This window comes from Colletotrichum gloeosporioides (assembly GCF_011800055.1).
Source record: "Colletotrichum gloeosporioides strain Lc1 chromosome Unknown consensus_66, whole genome shotgun sequence".
NCBI classification, from domain to species: Eukaryota; Fungi; Ascomycota; class Sordariomycetes; order Glomerellales; family Glomerellaceae; genus Colletotrichum; species Colletotrichum gloeosporioides.
The window spans coordinates 169,877-186,979 of record NW_025544711.1 but is presented as its reverse complement, the minus strand read 5'-3'; the positions used below and the strand labels follow the sequence as shown (position 1 = coordinate 186,979).

The following is a 17,103-nucleotide window of genomic DNA, read 5'->3' as shown; positions in this document are numbered from 1 at the left end:
TTGCACCTACTGCTACATTAAATTACCGCCACTGACGTCTATGACCATTACACAGGGATTGCATTTCGAAATGCTCGCCCTTATCCTTTGTTTACTCCCCTCGGCAGCTCTCGCGCAAACGGGATGTGCAGTGACTGCGGACCCCCAACTCCCCCTATGGCGGGTCAGCATCCAATTATTGTCCACGGCGGTGTGATGGGGGGCGGCAACTTTGGAGACTCCGCCAAATTTGATTCTCACACCTCTCATGATGGGAATGTTCGGGGGTATGGGCGGGGGAATGGGGGGAGGAGGACGTGGGCGAGGAGATCCCATCATGGAAGCTCACCGACGTCCCCAACGAACACGGCCCAATCGAAAGAATGGCAGGCGTGGGGCAGACGACGAAAAATTTGCGCTGACAGGACGTACGCTAGGGGCATTCAGCGACCTCGAACTATTGCAAAGACTGACGAAATCCTGGACGAAGCCATGTAGCACTGATGCTCCAAGCAAGTGCGTGAACGACACGAATTGGAGGTTTAACCCCTGTCGCTATCAACTCATACCGACAGGAGTGTCTTCGACGCTCAATATATCTGTGTCACTCCTTACCCTAAAATTCCAGCGAATGAATGTTGATCAACATCCATATGTCTTCATTCTCCTCGCTACGTGAATTAATTCGACATTTTTGTCAGGCATCCCCTACTCCCAGAGCGAGGGTGTTCAGCGCAGGTGGATTGAGAAGGTTCAGAGCCTTCGAAAAGCCAACCTCATCAAGTGTGAAGATGTCATCAGGTGGGAACGTGTCGTTAAGTGTGAATGGAGTAGATTGCCACTGCCTCTTGTACTCTATAGCTGGACGTTACGTCTTGAGCTGGTGTGATTCTGGTCACAAATCGTTAGAACTGCAGTGCTCATTCAAGCCATCTGCATCGTTTTGAATGGTCAAGGGTGAAGATCGTATACTTATTACATTAATTCTACCAGAAATGTTGAGCCACATCTGCATCCTCGTCTGATATGTGGCTTGCGGAGTTAGGAAGCACATCAAAATGACGCGGCATATCAACTGCCGAAATATCAGACGGAGGTCTAGTGGTGTCTTCAGTTGAAGCACCATTGGACTGCGCCCAAAAGCTTCAATGCCTTTTGCTTTGCTCGCCGGAGAAATGAACGCGCGTCAGCGCTGAACTACGATACTTCTTGCTTTGTTTAATCGTGGGGGGAAAGTCGTATACGTTTGTTCTCAATGAATTCAAGTTCTGTTTAGCTACTTTTGGTTAGCTTTGGTCATTCGCTTTAACGTCGCTTCCCAGAAGGTAAGTTAACCAAGCGGGATTAGTTTAGTATTCAAATTAATAGGCAATCAACTCGCAGCAACCTTTAAGGCTTAATGTGACAAGTAACTCATCACAGCGTGTGCGCATCCAGACTTACTTGTGAACGATTGATGTGATCAAGTCCACATTGCGAAATAACCCGAAGCTATTTACCGCGCTGTTTCACAATCATCAGACTAATAATAGTTGGAGGTAGCATTAGCATGGAATGGAATTTCGGGAGTTTCCTTTTGTGGTCCTCTCCTCCAGTAAATTCTCATTCATCTAGAAAGGCTCGGGGATTTCTATGTCTCCACGTTTCGTTCCAGCCGGGCTGTGGCGTAATAATGAAGGATTGCTACAACTAAGTGATACAGAGACTAGCTTAAATCTAAGGGAACAGGCATCTTCTGGAAATGTCCAGTTTCGTCTATCACTTCTTTATTCACTTAAGATATTAGGAGGATCGCTCGCGTTAAAAGTGTCTGTGACAGAAGCCCAGCTATAGCAGTGATTACCAAAACCATGCTGGATGTAGGGGTCTATAGCGTCTGATTATAAGTATAATAGTTGGCTTGCCCTGAGTCAGCCAGCTAAGGATCTAGTCCCTAATCTAGCCGAATGGGCTGGTTGCCTTTAAGTTAATTTTCCATTATCCAGAAGCTTTATAAATCTGAATTAGCGCTTGCCAACCTAGCTAGGGCAGTGAAACAAGGCTTCACGGCCTAACTAGTTAAAGTATCAGCTGAAGTAACTGTATCATGCAGAACAGGAGATAACAACAGCGCATTTGTCATCACTACAGCTTTTGCTGTGTGCTGCAATTAGATGTTTTGACCTGATTTTAATAAACGAATACTATCCCTTGCTCCAAGGACGCTGTGCACAGGAGTCTGCTCATCTGGATCGTACCAAATTTTCTGGTTTTAGTAATAATAACACAACGCAGCATGCAGAACAACATCACCACTACCAGAGACACGCTTCTTCCAAGTCGCAGACCCTCCTCTGAATCCGCCCAACATGATGAGCCCTTGGTTGCGCGCAAACCCTTGTACTCAACCCCCATCAAGATGCACCAATTAGCAACTTGCCGACTTCTCTGCCCACTTGCAGTTACTATCATTCTCAGTCTTTATGTTATTCACTTTGTGCAACTTGGTTCCAGATGGAATCCTCAGAACCAGATCCTCCCAAGTCTTTTTAATGAAACGAACGTCAATTGCGGTAAATCACCCGCAGAAGCCCGGTCACTAGGGTGTGTCTTCGACGTGTATGTTAAGTACGTCATTGTTTGCTGACAGCACCGCCCGTCATACTGTCTTGATCCTGTCTGGAGACTGAACTGCGGCTAATGACATGTAAGTGTATGGCTGCCACCGACTTGTTATGATCGCGCCGTTGCGGAGAAGTCCGAGTCAAATTTCACCGATCTGTACCCCGCGGCAGCAGGGCGTACTACGTTTCCGTTGTTTTGGGACGCGGCAATGACCCGCCGAGCAACATTGGAAGACGTCATGCTAACTGCGTTTGAAAACATCGAGAACGATGAAGTTGACTTCTACGTTGCATGGGAATTTCATAGGGCTCACTGCTTGCACCTTTGGCGGCTTACTGTAAGTGCGATGCATCGACTGGATCGTGGGGAAAAGGACGTCGGCGTGTACTACAGATGTGTGGATCCTGAGCATGCGTGGCATTGTAACAAGATTATGATCAATGGTGACACCAGGGACCCTGACGACATCACTTCTATAGCCCCTGGGGTTGGGAAGTGTGTTGTGCTAAACAGGGCTTAATCTGACAATGAACACATGAAATTCTGCTGAGAAAGGATATTGAGAACATGCTAGCACGCCGGGTAAACGTGCATGATTTCCCACCCTGAAAACTCCCCCGAAGTCTCCCTCTCTGGACCGAGACTTAGCGATCTGATTAGCTAGAAGGAACTTCTGAAATGATCAGGTACCGATGGCGTCTGTACTTGTGATTAGCTGCCCACAGCGCACGTATCTCATACCTCGCTCTACGCGCGTAGCCTATAGCCCTCTGCCATCAGTCCTCATATCTCAGGCGATAGATTCACTAGATAGCAGATTGCATGCAGCCAGGCTCACCTGGTTTCAAGATAGCGTTCCGTAGATGTTGGGCAAGTTCTCGGACTCTCTCATCATCTGGCCGATGGTGATCATGTCTTTCATCAAAACTAGTTTCCCATCTTCCGGAAGATGTTTGTGGAATACGTGAAGAAGCCCGCCGTCTTCTCTTGGTCTGTCTTGGACATTGGCCTGAAGCTTTTCGAGATTTCTTCCACGCGTTTGATGACATCTTCCCCAACTGCCGAAATTTTGTCGTGTCGATTTTTGCAAGAGGATGGGGCGACAGAGAGCCAAGAGAGTGCAGAAGACTCCCCCAAAATGGAAGCCCGTCAAGCAAACATGACATCGTGGCTACGTGTTGCCAACATTTGCAATGTTTTGGGTGTTTGATATGATAAATGCTGGGCGGAAACTTTCACAGCAAACATTTTCTTGTAACTCTCACGGTTCCCAACACCTGCGTAGCCTGTAGGTAATCGTTTAGACGAGCGCCTCGGAAGCCCTTCAAATTGAGTGAGTTAGAGCTTTTGGATGCCGTATGTTCTTTCGTGTTTTATCTTGGATCAGTTGCATTCTGCAGTAACAGTATAGTCTTACTCTGATCGATACCCAATTTATTACAACAAAATACTTCATCTGTCATTGCGAAGTTTCTCCATGTCCACCTGCCAAGTGTCTTAGGACATCAAGGTCTTTGATGAGATCCATCATTGATATTCCAGCATCGAGGTACTTTGGTAGAATTCTGATAGCCGGACGGGTAGTGGGCCTGGACGACAACAGGGACGACGACAATAACAACGACGATACGGATCGTGAAAGGAAGATGAATAGGGGCTATGGGGAGGAATAGGTAGTTCTCCGCCTGATTAGTTAGAAGTTAGAACTATCCGCTCAAACAGCACAACTCTTTCAGAAAAGTACAAAGACCCAAGTCAACTCAAGTCTTTGCTACTAAGAACGGCTCTCAGTAGGGAGAATAAAAAGGACGAAGGAAATGGAGTTAGAAGAAGAATCCCATTGTTTCGACAAATTCTGACTTGAATGTCATGGAGGACATATTTGTTCTGACATCTTATCTTAAACATTCAGCACCACTATTAGATTTGGCTTAGACTACATCTTTCGATATTGTGATTGATGATGTGATGAGACATCGAACTATCCATACGAGAACATGTAATACGGTATTCGAAATGATCAATCTGTGCTACACCTCTCTGAAACTTCTGCTGTGTCTACACTGAATCGCCGAGGACCTCGTAGAGACAACTCTTGGGTCCAAGAGCCAATAGAATCCGTCCAACTAGTTGTGAGTGAAGGACCGGCAGTTGAATCCTTGGATATCGGCCTCCGGATTCCTAGTCTGGTTTCGAGGTCGCGGGCAGTTGTTTGCTCAAGATGTCTACTGAACTCCCAAAGAAGTGCCTTATGCTTCTTTCGCACAGCCGAGGAGCATGGGGCAGGAAGCCACGTCGGGTAGAGTTTCTGATGGCTTGCCGATACGCCGATCGTGAGCGGATGGCGAGATATGAACTCGTGACATAAGTAGCATGCTTTCTTGCTTGTGCCCATGAATAGCAGTCGTGGCGTAAGGTGGGGGTGGTGATCGTAAAAGCTGAGAAGCTGCATTTCGGCATGTACGGTTAGAGTCATATGACAGGCCTGTCGTAGCTTTTTCTCGGGATCAGCTGTGAACCAAGTTTGACCCAATTTATCCCTGAGTTCCACTGGGTCAGCGGTCGTAATCTTTTTCAACACCGTCAGGAGAGGATCTCGCTGGTTTCCCAGCGTGAATTTGACTTGTTCGGGAGCTTCGACAGGCTCCACATGAATGGATGTAAACACATCTGGCTGTTTCGAGGCTAGTTTGAGCATCGCCTTCGTTGCCACGTAGTACCGTCCTAATTTGTATATATGCTGGAGCCATTCGGGCAACTCTTCTTTTTCTGTTCCAAAAAAGGACTCAAGCTGTTCTGAGTAGGTCCATCTGGCCTTTGATGCCCACTTGATGTGCATAATGAGTTGAGAAGGATCCGATTTAGGGTCGAGAGTTGTCAGTAGACGCAGCTTGAGGACCCATTGTCTGAAGCCTATTTCCTCGGCGTCGCCCGATTCAAGATCATCCTCATCCATCTCGCTAATGGATCGTTCGACAGCTGCCCGAACGTCTTCATCACTGAGCTGCTCTAGAAGCGACCAGATTTTGTCTTGGGTGAGGTTGATGACTTTGAGCAGTATCTTAGTCTCGACGTCTTTTGATCTCCTCTCTAGCAATTGGTTCAAGTCAGCACTTTGTCCCGCTTCTGCACAGCATTTTGATAATAGTACCTTTCAGGGCAACAGCAGTCAGATCGTCTAGAATTTCCTGCAGGTGTATGATCAAGCTACTAGGAACACCAAGATTTCGGGCAAGTCGCAAGACCGTCCCGCTTGGATGGCCCTGCTCCAAGCATACAGCTGCTGCAGTCTCGCGCCCAACTCTCGAAGTCGATGAGATCAAAGCAAAAGAATCGAGAAATTTCTTCTGAAGCTGCTCATGCTTCCAAGAATCGTCGTGGGGATGCCGGTCAAGACTGTGGGTTGTCGGCTCACCACGCACCCGATCAATCAGCGAAAGCAGCGTCGATACAACCACGAACCGATTGTGAGCCGCGCCTAAGACATTGGCAGGTGCGCCGACGAGAGACGCATGTGACTTCGTCAAAGTATCGGCCGTTTCTGTGGACGTCACTGCGAGCCCAATCTGATTGGAGGGCCAGGCAAATGGTGAATCCATTTCTCCCTGAAAAGAATTGAGGGTTGGGACAGAGGAGGCGGTGAGATCAGTTAAAGCGAGGTTCAACGATCTTCAAAGGTCTCATGTTATATTGGTGATTCATATTGCATCTGCTCGTTTCGCGCCCAACATCCAGTCGTCATATCATCCAGTCATGTGCCTAAGCTTCCTGTTGGAGGCCAGGCACATCTTATTGGCCCAAAATGTGGAAGATGAATCACAAATCAGGCTCACGCAACCTTAACGTATTAGGGTTCGCCCAACCGCCTCATTAGGCGCCAATAACAGACTGAGGTCCTGATGCATCTCCCGAATGACGTTGTCGGCGTCCAATTGCGAGGTAATGTTGTATTCTTGCCAGGGACACTGCCTCAGAATAATATGCACCCGAGAACGATAGGCTCGTTTACATGTCTAACTTGCTCGAACACATGCATGCACATAATGCACATATAAACATTCCCGCACTCGTTCCCCAGTTTCTTGTTCTCATCTATCATTGCCACTTCTGAGGCAGTCCTGGCACGGATATTTCGTTTGATATCCTGGTGAAAGGAGAGCTGTTTCTTTCAACTTTGGCTTGAGATGGTCTACCATTTCCACTATGGGAAAAGAACTGATACGGGCATTTCGCCTCGGGGCTGAAGATCCGTTACTCTCAGAGCATAATGACTTCAGCTTGTGGGAAGACTCCTTCAACGATCGCGACCCTCAGGCAGCTTCGATAACACCATATGTCCCGGAGTCAAACGTCGGGAATGCCATAGAAAGTGCACCTGCATCTGAGATCACCATTCCTTGTCTTTCCCCATTCGAACTCGTTTTCGAACTCTCAGCTCCCTCCCAATGCTCTTGAGGCGTTGACGAGTCGCCACCGCTTCACCGGGAAGCAAATCCCATGGGTGAGGAAGCGGAGCAGATGGATTTGAAGAGTTACGCGACAGAGACTGTGGTGCATCGACTAGCAACCGACTCGCAAACGGAGATCCTGCCGAAGTGTGTCGACCTGACTTACACCTCTACCGCCCCTATACATCCTACCATGGCTGTCGCCGATTTTTCAAAGCCAAGGACTCGCGTTCGATGCTATTGGAAAGGATGCTCGTTCAGGGGTAGAGGTCAGGAGAATGCCCGGTAAGTTCTGCCCTTTCTAACAAATACCACTTTACCTGTTTGGTTCCGAGCTGATGTTTTCGCGGGTTCAGAGAGCATATGGCACATCACAGGAAATGCCCGAAAAATGACTGTGAATCACAATTTGACGAGGAAAAGGAAAAGAGGAGACATGTATGGACGAAGCATATGAATTGGGCGATCAGTGTCGACTATCCTAAAATCACTGGCCAGTGTGATCTTTGTGGGAAGGTTTACAAACGGGGAGACTATGTGATTCGTCATAAGAGAGAAGAACACGAGGGGAAGAAGAGAGGAGAGAAATAGTTTGAGGTTGAGCTTTCGAACCCATGTTTCTATCCATACACTTCCTTCCTTGGTTAGTCGCGACTAGTGTATCTGCTGTGTTCGAAGTTTACTCGAGGATTATAGCATTATAGCTGGTTGAAGTAGAAACAACGGCAATGGAAGAGACGACAGTGGCAGAAACGAGAATACTGGCGACCATACGAGAGACAATGACGACGACATATACAGGAAACACAGTCGTTTTGCGGTCTCAAAGTCCTATGGCAACAGAATGAGCACGGAGAGTCTTGCCGAAAATCTGCAAGGCGACCTTGTGTTAAAAAGCAATCACGAAGGAGAATATCCTAGCTCACGTGGACAACTCCGGCTGACAGATGCCAATCGAATGAATGATTCACAAAGGTAACGGAAATCATACCGGCCACACCCCTGCGATAGCACCAAACCAAGCGGTCAGACTTTCCGACAAGCTGGCCAAATTCGTCCCAAGTCGGTTGGCCATTCGACTCAGATCATCGACAACACCTTCCGAAAAAAGAGCGAAAAAGGCATTCTCGTATAACTCGAGACGAGGAGGCACTCGGTAACAGCCTAAAACCTCAAGACAGACCAGGGCCATTCTCACGAACCCCTTTCCTAGGTCCTCGGATCGCTGGTTCGATGCGCAAATCTGGCCCATCTCCCGCTCCTGCCAACCAATCTTTTGATACTCTGAACTCCGCGCGACCCGACATTACATAAGATGACAGCCTTAATGCGGCTCCCTGACGCCGATGATGAAACCGTCACTTTGGAGGGGTGTTCCCCAGATTCGGAGGCGCAACCCTGTAACCGACCGACCTTGAGACGTTTCAGCGAATCGTCGTGGTGGGGGCGCCACCCAACTTGGGCGCAATGAGCTTAAAAAAATACGCTCGAGCACCCCTGTCCGCCGGTTAAGCGACGAAGAAAAAGCTGACACAGGTCACAGAAGTTCGGCCATCTCCTGGACTCCTGTTTGGACTAGGGCCGCCTGCACCTCACCTGGCTCAACGAACATTAGCAGTCACCGCTTAAGGTCGCAAGTTTGTGTGGGGAGTTTGGGAAGATGAGCGGCGCCTCATGTCGCATCAAGCTTAATCTTCTCTCTTTGGCGAGAGCGACTCATCCCTCCCATCTTTGACGGGATGGATTTAAAGGGCGCCTCGACGCCTCCCTCAACCCGAGACATTCGTTTTGAGACTCATCCCATTCGCTCACTCTACTTCCAACTTTGACAACCTTCTCTTCGTTTTGGCTGGTCCTTCTTTCTTGTTTCAACTTTAAATCACTATATTCGATTCTTCGATTTTCCATCTTCAGCCGCAAACATGAAGTTCTCCGCCGTTCTGTCTCTTGCTCTCGCCACCGCCGTCGCGGCCATGCCCACCGAGGACCTGTCCAAGCGCCAGACTGTTCAGAAGGGCAGGCAGACCCTCGTCTTCAAGGAGCAGGGTGGCGTGCCCGGAAACGAGTGCCTCACCTTCCGCAACAACGGTAAGTTAACACAGACTCAATTGAACTCTTGGCAAGATGTTTGTCCTTAACACATCACTTAGGCGAGATCGTCAACGCTGCCTGCGTCAACACTGCCGCCGACAGACAGATCACCCCCTCCACCAGGAACGGCAACAACGTCCTTCTTGTCCAGCGCTCTTTCACCGCCGGCTTCCGTCCTGATCTCGTTAACAAGGAGGTCTGCGTCGGCTTCAACGGCACTGCGATCCGCGCTGAGGACTGCGCTGCTCGCGGCATTGAGTTTGTCTCTCAGTCGGGCAACCAGCTCGTTGCCTCTGGCGGTGCTTGCTTGAACGGCCACGACAACGCGGCTCAGGTTACTGTCTCTGCCCAGGGCCAGGGCTGTGCTTCTTTCACAACCACCTCTGTCAAGGCTACTGCCCCGTAAAGGGATGTATGACTGGCGGACGGACAATACCATGACAAAAGAGGAAGTGAAGGGTGAACCATAATGCTGGAGATGGGACTTCGACTTAATTATTACCAATGGAAAAGAGTTGCTGTGATTGATTTTGCCTATACACGTCGTGTTGCCTCGCATGCCCGGCTCCAAAGTTGCTGGCAGCTTTCTGTATATCGCACGTGATAGCTCTGGCAGCCTGGCATGGTGTGATATGCATTACTCCTCTGGCCAATGGGAGAGTTGCCCGCCTAAAATGCACTGCCTACCTACACAATCAATCTCAGGCGCTGATGTCTTCGAGGGCTTTCCTTGACAGGAATCACACTCGCAATTTTAGAAGGCCTGTAAGGACATCTACCTGTTGAGGTTTACCTGCTCCTTTATCATGTCTCGCTGGCACCACGCGGGCTGCCTGAGTCCCCAAGTCGAGATTAAGAATGGGCTGCCAGAGTGTCGCACCTGCGACTATTCACCTGATCTAGCTGCCTTGATGCCCACGAATGCATCTTCGATTCTTACTATCCCCGAAGATGAGCGTTCCGGCTCAATGAATCTATGGTGGCCTCGCTCCGTACCTTATTGCAACAATGCCAAGAGCTGCAACGAAGGAGACTGCCTGACTGGCGGTAACCCCAAGGCGCGGGTCCCTTCAGCCCCCGATCAAACGGTGCCAGACCTGGCAACAACTACCACTGCCGCCACACCAGGTTCATCAACCATCTATTCACAAACGCTCAAACATACAGATATACGGTTGGCCGTGCTGACCCATTCTGAGTCTCACGAGTTCCCGGTACATCTGGACTTGGAAATTTACGAACTGGACGACTGCCCCGAATATGAAGCTGTTTCCTACCTTTGGGGTGGAGAAGACGACGATACTACTCTATGCTGCCCAATATACGTCGGTCCTTTCTGAGACGTCTTCTTCCAAACGAAGAATTGCTGGGAAATGCTTCAGTTCATGCGGCCATGGCGGGGGATCCGTATGGTATGGGTCGACGCTGTCTGTATCAACCAGGCAGATGTGCCCGAAAGAAGTCAGCAAGTCGCTAATATGAGCCGGATCTACTCTGGATGTACCCGCGTCATCGCCTATCTTGGGTCTGACATTGTTACACCGTTGAATGGGAGGCATGCCCGCCGCCATCCACTGCGCGACCTTGAATCAGGATTGGTAGTGCCGAGTTTCTCCGAACATCAACAACCAAAGTTACCCTTGACTCTCACAAGTTTGCTTGAACGACGATACTTTTCCCGCGTATGGGTGATCCAAGAGCTTCTGCTGCCCTGCCAGGTCTTGGTCCGGATAGGGGATATCGACGTTTGGGCTGACGGTTCAACGGCGACCCAAATTTCGGATTCGTCCACTTCTCTGGCATGGAGCGATAGCGCTGCAGAATGGTTCGGGCATATGTGTCGAGCTGATCAGCCTGAGAAGAACATTACACGCCTTCTGGGGATGACTTCCAAGGCTGAAGCAACAGACTCCCGCGATCGCGTTTTCGGCTTGTTAGGAATCGCCCGAGTTGAAGAGGATTTGTGCTCACATACACGAAACCGTGAGCTACAAGCAGACTACTCTTTATCGTGTCAACACGTCTTCATCGGCATATTTGCTCACTGCCTTTTGAATTTTGGTTGGGACCAAATTCTCTATGCAGCCCGTGCAACGAAAGCTCGCAATGGGTGTCCATCTTGGGTTCCAGAATGGGGATCACAAGAGGAGTGGCGCCGCGTTTTCCGGGGCTCAGACCTTATAGGCTATGAGTCCGTACAACTAATTAGAGCCATGGAACTTGATAGAAAGCAGGTGCCAGAATGGTACACATTCGAAACATACCGGCTCGACAATAGTTGGGGTTTTAGACCAGAAAAGTTTGAAGACCAAGTCTGCAGCCATACAGGGGCGCTATACCTCAACGTCGCGCAGTATATGCCCATCAAGTCACAGCCAGCCCGCATCGGCAAACATAACCAGTATCATATCTTTAGAATTCGGCCCCACAGTATGTATCGGGTATACATCTTTTCAAGCCACTTACTGGACGAGCTGGACTTTCTGGGAAGCGAGCAGTTATTCGTGTACAACTCGAGCTTGTACCCGACAAACCTGACCTACCTGATTTTACGCCCCGTTTTCGGGACCCAGAATTCTTTTCAACTCGTTGCCGCTTGCCCTCAAATAGTTATTGGTGAGGTAAAGGCGAGCGACTCTAAACGTTATACTTCGCGGAGAAACGTGTATCGAAACAAAATTATTCCGCTTGCAGACTTGCATTCAAGTTTGAGTAGCACTCTGAAAGCTGTCAAAGAGCTCTGCAAGGAGAAGCTCGACTTCGCTGGCTCCAATGACAAAGATGGGTTGATTCGGTTGTTGTTTCCCCATGCCGAAATAGTCGGAGACTTACTTGAGCGGTATGCACACCTTGCCGCAACGGAACATATCGGAAAGGCAGCCCCCGATTTGTCTTTGGAGGAGACCTATCTCAAGCTTTGCTACGACATGGAAGGCGTGGTGTTGGAAATGGATTATGTCGTTTTCACGTTCAAACAACATACTTGGAGGGAACAAAAGCTGTGGATACGGCTCGTTCAACCGGGACAGTCAAACAATATTTGGCAATTTAGTACCGAAAATTTCGGCTGGACATCCAATTACTCGACGATAAGTTCACGTCTCGGTGAGTGGATCAAGGTTCGATGCCGAGGATCCACCTTCACCAATGCGTTCTTCAAAACCAACCGGCAGCTCAGGCAACTCTGGTCTAATCTGCGAGCCCTCGGACACGTTTCGGCTCATACTGGCGAGAATATTCAGGAGATGCTTGAGAGAGAGCCAAAGGAAGAGGATGAGTATATTGGATGCCCTTCTTGGTCTTCACATCCTTCACTTCTCCATGATTTTGCATTGCGTAATGATTTAGGAATTATGGGAGGAACTCGTGTCGTCAAGCTAGTATAGCTGTTTAACAATCTCTTCTGTTACGGATGGCATGATTAAGAACTCATGATGAGGTGCCTCGGTTAGCCTTTCTAGTGAAAAAGCCACATATGACAGGGTCACGCACTACTCTCATTTGACAGTCAATCCCCTAAACATGTGCACCAAAGGATAAAAAAGGTCAACAAGGAAAACAAGAGGATGTCGTTAATATGTGCGATGAGTTTGCTAAGCTACCATAGGCATTTTCAACGTTTGGATACCCTCAATAGCTTCGTCAATTAAAGCATGCAGAAATTTTACGAAGGCGGCAGTCGGGTCGGGCTATCAACAAACGCCTGCAGAAACGCATCTCAGTGAGTGTACAGGTGAAATCCTCTGCGAAGGGCAGCCCGGTCCAACAAGTTCCGCGAGACAGATTCACAAGGTTTCAATCGCTGAAAGAAGCAAAAAAAACTCGTGAGATGGACCATTTAGTAGCAGAGGTGAAAACATACGACGTTGATCACCGTAAACTCTTGATGAGAATGGAACTATTATAGCACTACTTAGACAAAATCGTCGGTTTGAATCCGTTCTTCAATACTGTCCACCGGCAAGGTAGCTACCTGGCCGAGATAAGGATTTTTAAGGCTGCAGAAACTTGCCTCAGATGGATATCTGGTGATCAATACTTTACCAAGTGAGGAAAGCCTCCCATACATGATTTAGGAAAACCGTCAGTCACTTGGACAATCTACGAAGTTGTCTTTTGGCCGGATCGTGCTTGTCGATACCCAATATAAATGTTCAAATGATGCTGGAGAATCGGCATCATGTCCTCGTGGCGCGGCTTGGCCAAAGACACTTGACATGCGTGTGTTACTATTATCAGCTTGACGTTCGCGGCCTTATTGGGAAGTGATGAAATACATCTGTCAACCACAAGTAGCCGTTCGGCCAACAGGTGCTATCTATTTACCCAATCAGAGTCATCTAGGTTTTGTGATTGTTGTCAAATCTGTCTTATCTTCTTCTTGTGCGAGGGTATTCTGGATTTATCTTCTCCAACCATTTCGCCTCTTCCTACAAGACCCAGGCACCGGCAAGCTCTTCCTCGAAAAGCACTCCTCATCAACACAGTCTAGATCAAAGAACCGAATGACTTCATCAGGCTGATCCGGGATATTGTGATCAACCCCATGCGCCAAAAACGACTCAAATAGCCCCCTCGTTCCATAAACACTCTTCGTCCAGTTTGCAACAGGATCATTCTCTACAACCTCCGTCGGCGTCTGACTAACACCTAGCACCGTAGTCCACATCTTGATCTCTTCATAAAAGTTCGTCACATTCAGCACATTATCCACATCCCCATGCAACACCTGCATCTTCGGCCTCGGGCCCTCGTAACCCGGATACGCCGCTCTCACTATCTCCGCCCACTCCTCCCCGGTATGCGTAATCCGCCCGCTCGCACAATCATCAGACCAGACATCATACCCGTCCGCGGCATAGCACCCAAACGGCACCCCCGCAAACGCCGCGCCGGCCGCAAACACATCGGGGTACGCCCCGACCAGCACGTTCGTCATCATGGCCCCTGAGCTCGTGCCCAGCGCGAAGACGCGGTCCGGGTCGACGTCGTAGTTTTCGAGCGTCCAGCGGACCATGCTCACGATGCCGAGGGAGTCGCCGCCGCCGTCGTGGGAGAGCGTCTGCGGGGAGGAGACGTCCCAGCAGTAGTCGGCGGTCCAGGGCGTGGACGGGTAGATTGTGACGAAGCCGAGGGTGTCCGCGAGGGAGCGCCAGGGCTTGTTGTTGAAGGCATCCTGGGCAGTGCCGTGGCACCAGTGTGGGAAGACGAGGAGGGGCGCGCTGGGGATGAGGGAGTCGGGGACGTAGAGGTAGAAGGAGACGTTGGTTGGATTGGGGCCGAAGGAGGTTATTTGTTGGAGGGATGCTGCTGTTGCGAGGGGGAGGGCGGCGGCCCAGGTGAGGAGGATTGAGCGCATCTTGTGGTTTCTGAGAGGGGCACTTTGAAGGAATTCAGAGCCAAAGTGAGGAGGCCAGGAGAGCACCGAGATGAAGGTGAGAAGACGGGGGCTGAAGACGCATTTTATGTTGGTGAGAGCTACCCCGGCCGCGCTAAAATATCGACAAGCTTCTCCAAGATCATGATCTCAGGTTCCCCTCACTGGTCAGAAGGCCAATTGAGTTGATTGAGGTTGCATTTTGCGCGCCTGGTTGGCGGGAACGTGGTTGTAGAGGGGATCGCCGGTGGATCTGGACCATGGAGGTTGGTGCCTCCGTGTCCCAAAACGGGAATGTGGAGACTCTTTGGATCCGGTGAGCCGGGATATCGGTGTGGCAGACCGGAAACACGGCGGACTTGCAGGCGCGCAGAGACCAACATCGGAGATGGGACGTCATGGGGAGGTGTTGGTAGAACAGTTTGCTGAGGACTCAATTGGGGTTTCCTCAAGGCAAGGAGGTGTCTTCGGTTGCCAAGGGGTGAAGTGCAAACAGTCACGCAAACATCACTCGAAACTCATTGTCTACAAACAGTTCACCAGATAACCAATTGATTTACCGAAACTCCTACAACCAGCTTTTTCGCCCTATTGCACAATATTATGTCAATTGTCGACCGAGCCAAGTCTATGTGCCGTTCTACCCCCCTCCTCTATGCATCGCGACACCCTTCTCATTTTCTCTTCGCGAAAGAAGAAGCAGTTTTCTGAACCTTGGCCGGCGGCGCGGCCTCCGCATCGCTGTCGTCATCGTCATCAGACTCCTCAACATCGTCGTAGTCAACCTCCTCGTCGTCATCGACCTCCTCCGCATCGCTCATGTCGTCCTCCACCGCGGGCTCCTCATCATCGTCGTCCTCATCCGAGTCGCCAATGAAGCCGTTCGTCGTGGGGACCTCATCATCGTCCTCGTCTCCCAGCAGCGCCATCTCCGTGCCGTTGGTCTCGGCGCCCGTGGTCTCGCCCTCGATGTAGATGGCGGCCTCCTTCTCCTTCAAGTCCTCCTCATCCTCATCGTCATCTTCGTCGTCGTCGTCGTCGTGACGTGCGTGGCGGCTCCTGCGCGTCCGCTCCTTGCGGATGCTCATCTGCGCCTCCAGCATGTCAAGCTTGCCCTTGAGCGCCAGCAAACTAGGCAGGCCGCGCGAGCGCTCGTTGAGGACCTTTTGCAGCGCGAGTAAACGCTCGAGAACCTTGGGCTGCACGGCCAGGGCGCCGCCATGCGAGACGAGGGTCCACTTCACCCAGACCATGAGGCTGCCCGCGCGGCCGGGCCGCCTGTGGAAGCGCGCGGCGAGCTTGGTGAGGAGGATGCCGGCGAGGCTGCTGTCGAGGCGCTCGATCGTCTGCTGGATGGTCGCGACCTGGTTGACCTGCAGGCAGGACTCGAGCAGGTCGTTGTCTTCGGTCTTGAGGGCTTGGGTGAGGACGGTGCTCAGGGATGATAGGGACGGCGCGGCAAGGTTCTTTCTTGAGGAGCTGGAGACGACTTCCTTGGAAGCTTCTTGTTGGGCGAGGATGGCGGGGACGTCGATCGTGCCGCGCAGGAGCTCGCCGAAGCTGGGCGATCCGGCCTCGTCGTCCGACTCTGCGGCGGCGGCATCCGTCTTTTGTGCTTGGTTCTCGGCGGTCTCTTGTTCAGCTCCGTTCACGGGTTCCTTCGCTTCGGCCCCGGCGTCGGGCGACTCCATCTCCTCGTCGGAGGCATCCTCCTCGCTGTCCTCGTCGGACGAGATCTCGATTGGTTCGGCGTCGCCCTTGACGGCGGCTTGTAGCGAGTCTGTCGCGGAAACGGCAGCTCTGCTCTCGTCGATTGTCGTCTTGGGAGCTCGGATCGAGGGCTTGACGACCGGCGGCGCGAACTTGCCGGACGACCTTCTCTTCGCAGACATTATGGCGATTGTTCGGTCGGAAGGGAGGGGGGGTATCTTGGGATTGGTGGAAGAAGGTAGGAAAATTGTTGATTTTTGGGGGGACCCTCACGCCTCCAGCAACGACAGCGACGAACCAGAACTTTTTTTCTGCCGGTCGCCAATTTTTTTTTTCGTCTGGCGCGGATGACCGCCCGCGGGGGATGCTGACGTAAGGGACCTGGTCGATCGTACCTGCCGACCTACGAATGCAAGCTTATGTAAGGCGGACCCCATTTCAGTCCACGGTCGGGAGAAGGAGAAGGGTTTGGCCGACTCTCAGGGTCCAGGTAGATGCACGGACAGAAGATTCATCACGTGGCGGAACCGGACCTCTGCACATGTCATCCTTCCCAACTTGCTCTCACCTGCGACCTTCATGACTTTCTATCAAGCTCCATAATGCTACGCGCGCATCCTGCCCCGTTCATCCAAAACAATTCCCCTCATGCTATCCATAATGGTGTACTGCTCCATGGCGACCATCCCTTACTCATGGCTTTTCCATCAAATGATTGACAGGTCTGCTCTCCATGGCAATGGATGGTGCAAGCCTGTTGAGCCTCAAACGCGAGTTGAACTGCGACGCGGTGGCTGTGCGCAGAGCCTAAAAATCTGCTGGAAGCCATTCGCGAAAACGCGGAAGTGTTCAAGCCTCAGGCCGGGCAGAGCAGGCCGGTCCTCAAGAAGGACC

At 50.8% G+C, this 17,103-nt stretch overlaps 6 protein-coding genes across 6 annotated transcripts; 3 read left to right on the top strand and 3 right to left on the bottom strand.

Annotated features, from left to right (window-relative positions):
• Positions 1 to 2,662: 2,662 nt before the first annotated feature.
• On the top strand, positions 2,663 to 3,103 carry GCG54_00014709 (uncharacterized protein; the record flags this gene model as incomplete). The annotated part of the gene is made up of 1 exon (XM_045414532.1): positions 2,663 to 3,103. A coding segment is annotated over one exon (441 nt), but the record flags the coding sequence as incomplete, so codon positions are not given.
• Positions 3,104 to 4,603: 1,500 nt separating this feature from the next.
• GCG54_00014708 (uncharacterized protein) lies at positions 4,604 to 6,182 on the bottom strand (the record flags this gene model as incomplete). The annotated part of the gene is made up of 2 exons (XM_045414531.1): positions 4,604 to 5,673; positions 5,735 to 6,182. The coding sequence occupies 2 exons, from the start codon at positions 6,180 to 6,182 to the stop codon at positions 4,604 to 4,606; spliced, it is 1,518 nt and encodes a 505-aa protein (XP_045260653.1).
• A 2,771-nt stretch (positions 6,183 to 8,953) lies between these two features.
• On the top strand, positions 8,954 to 9,528 carry GCG54_00014707 (uncharacterized protein; the record flags this gene model as incomplete). Its single annotated transcript, XM_045414530.1, has 2 exons — positions 8,954 to 9,119; positions 9,182 to 9,528. 2 exons carry the CDS (start codon positions 8,954 to 8,956, stop codon positions 9,526 to 9,528), a joined length of 513 nt encoding a protein of 170 aa, XP_045260652.1.
• Positions 9,529 to 9,928: 400 nt separating this feature from the next.
• GCG54_00014706 (uncharacterized protein) lies at positions 9,929 to 10,462 on the top strand (the record flags this gene model as incomplete). The annotated part of the gene is made up of 1 exon (XM_045414529.1): positions 9,929 to 10,462. One exon carries the CDS (start codon positions 9,929 to 9,931, stop codon positions 10,460 to 10,462), a length of 534 nt encoding a protein of 177 aa, XP_045260651.1.
• Positions 10,463 to 13,524: 3,062 nt separating this feature from the next.
• On the bottom strand, positions 13,525 to 14,481 carry GCG54_00014705 (Acetylxylan esterase A; the record flags this gene model as incomplete). The annotated part of the gene is made up of 1 exon (XM_045414528.1): positions 13,525 to 14,481. One exon carries the CDS (start codon positions 14,479 to 14,481, stop codon positions 13,525 to 13,527), a length of 957 nt encoding a protein of 318 aa, XP_045260650.1.
• A 692-nt stretch (positions 14,482 to 15,173) lies between these two features.
• GCG54_00014704 (U3 small nucleolar RNA-associated protein 5) lies at positions 15,174 to 16,391 on the bottom strand (the record flags this gene model as incomplete). Its single annotated transcript, XM_045414527.1, has 1 exon — positions 15,174 to 16,391. The coding sequence occupies one exon, from the start codon at positions 16,389 to 16,391 to the stop codon at positions 15,174 to 15,176; it is 1,218 nt and encodes a 405-aa protein (XP_045260649.1).
• Positions 16,392 to 17,103: the final 712 nt, after the last annotated feature.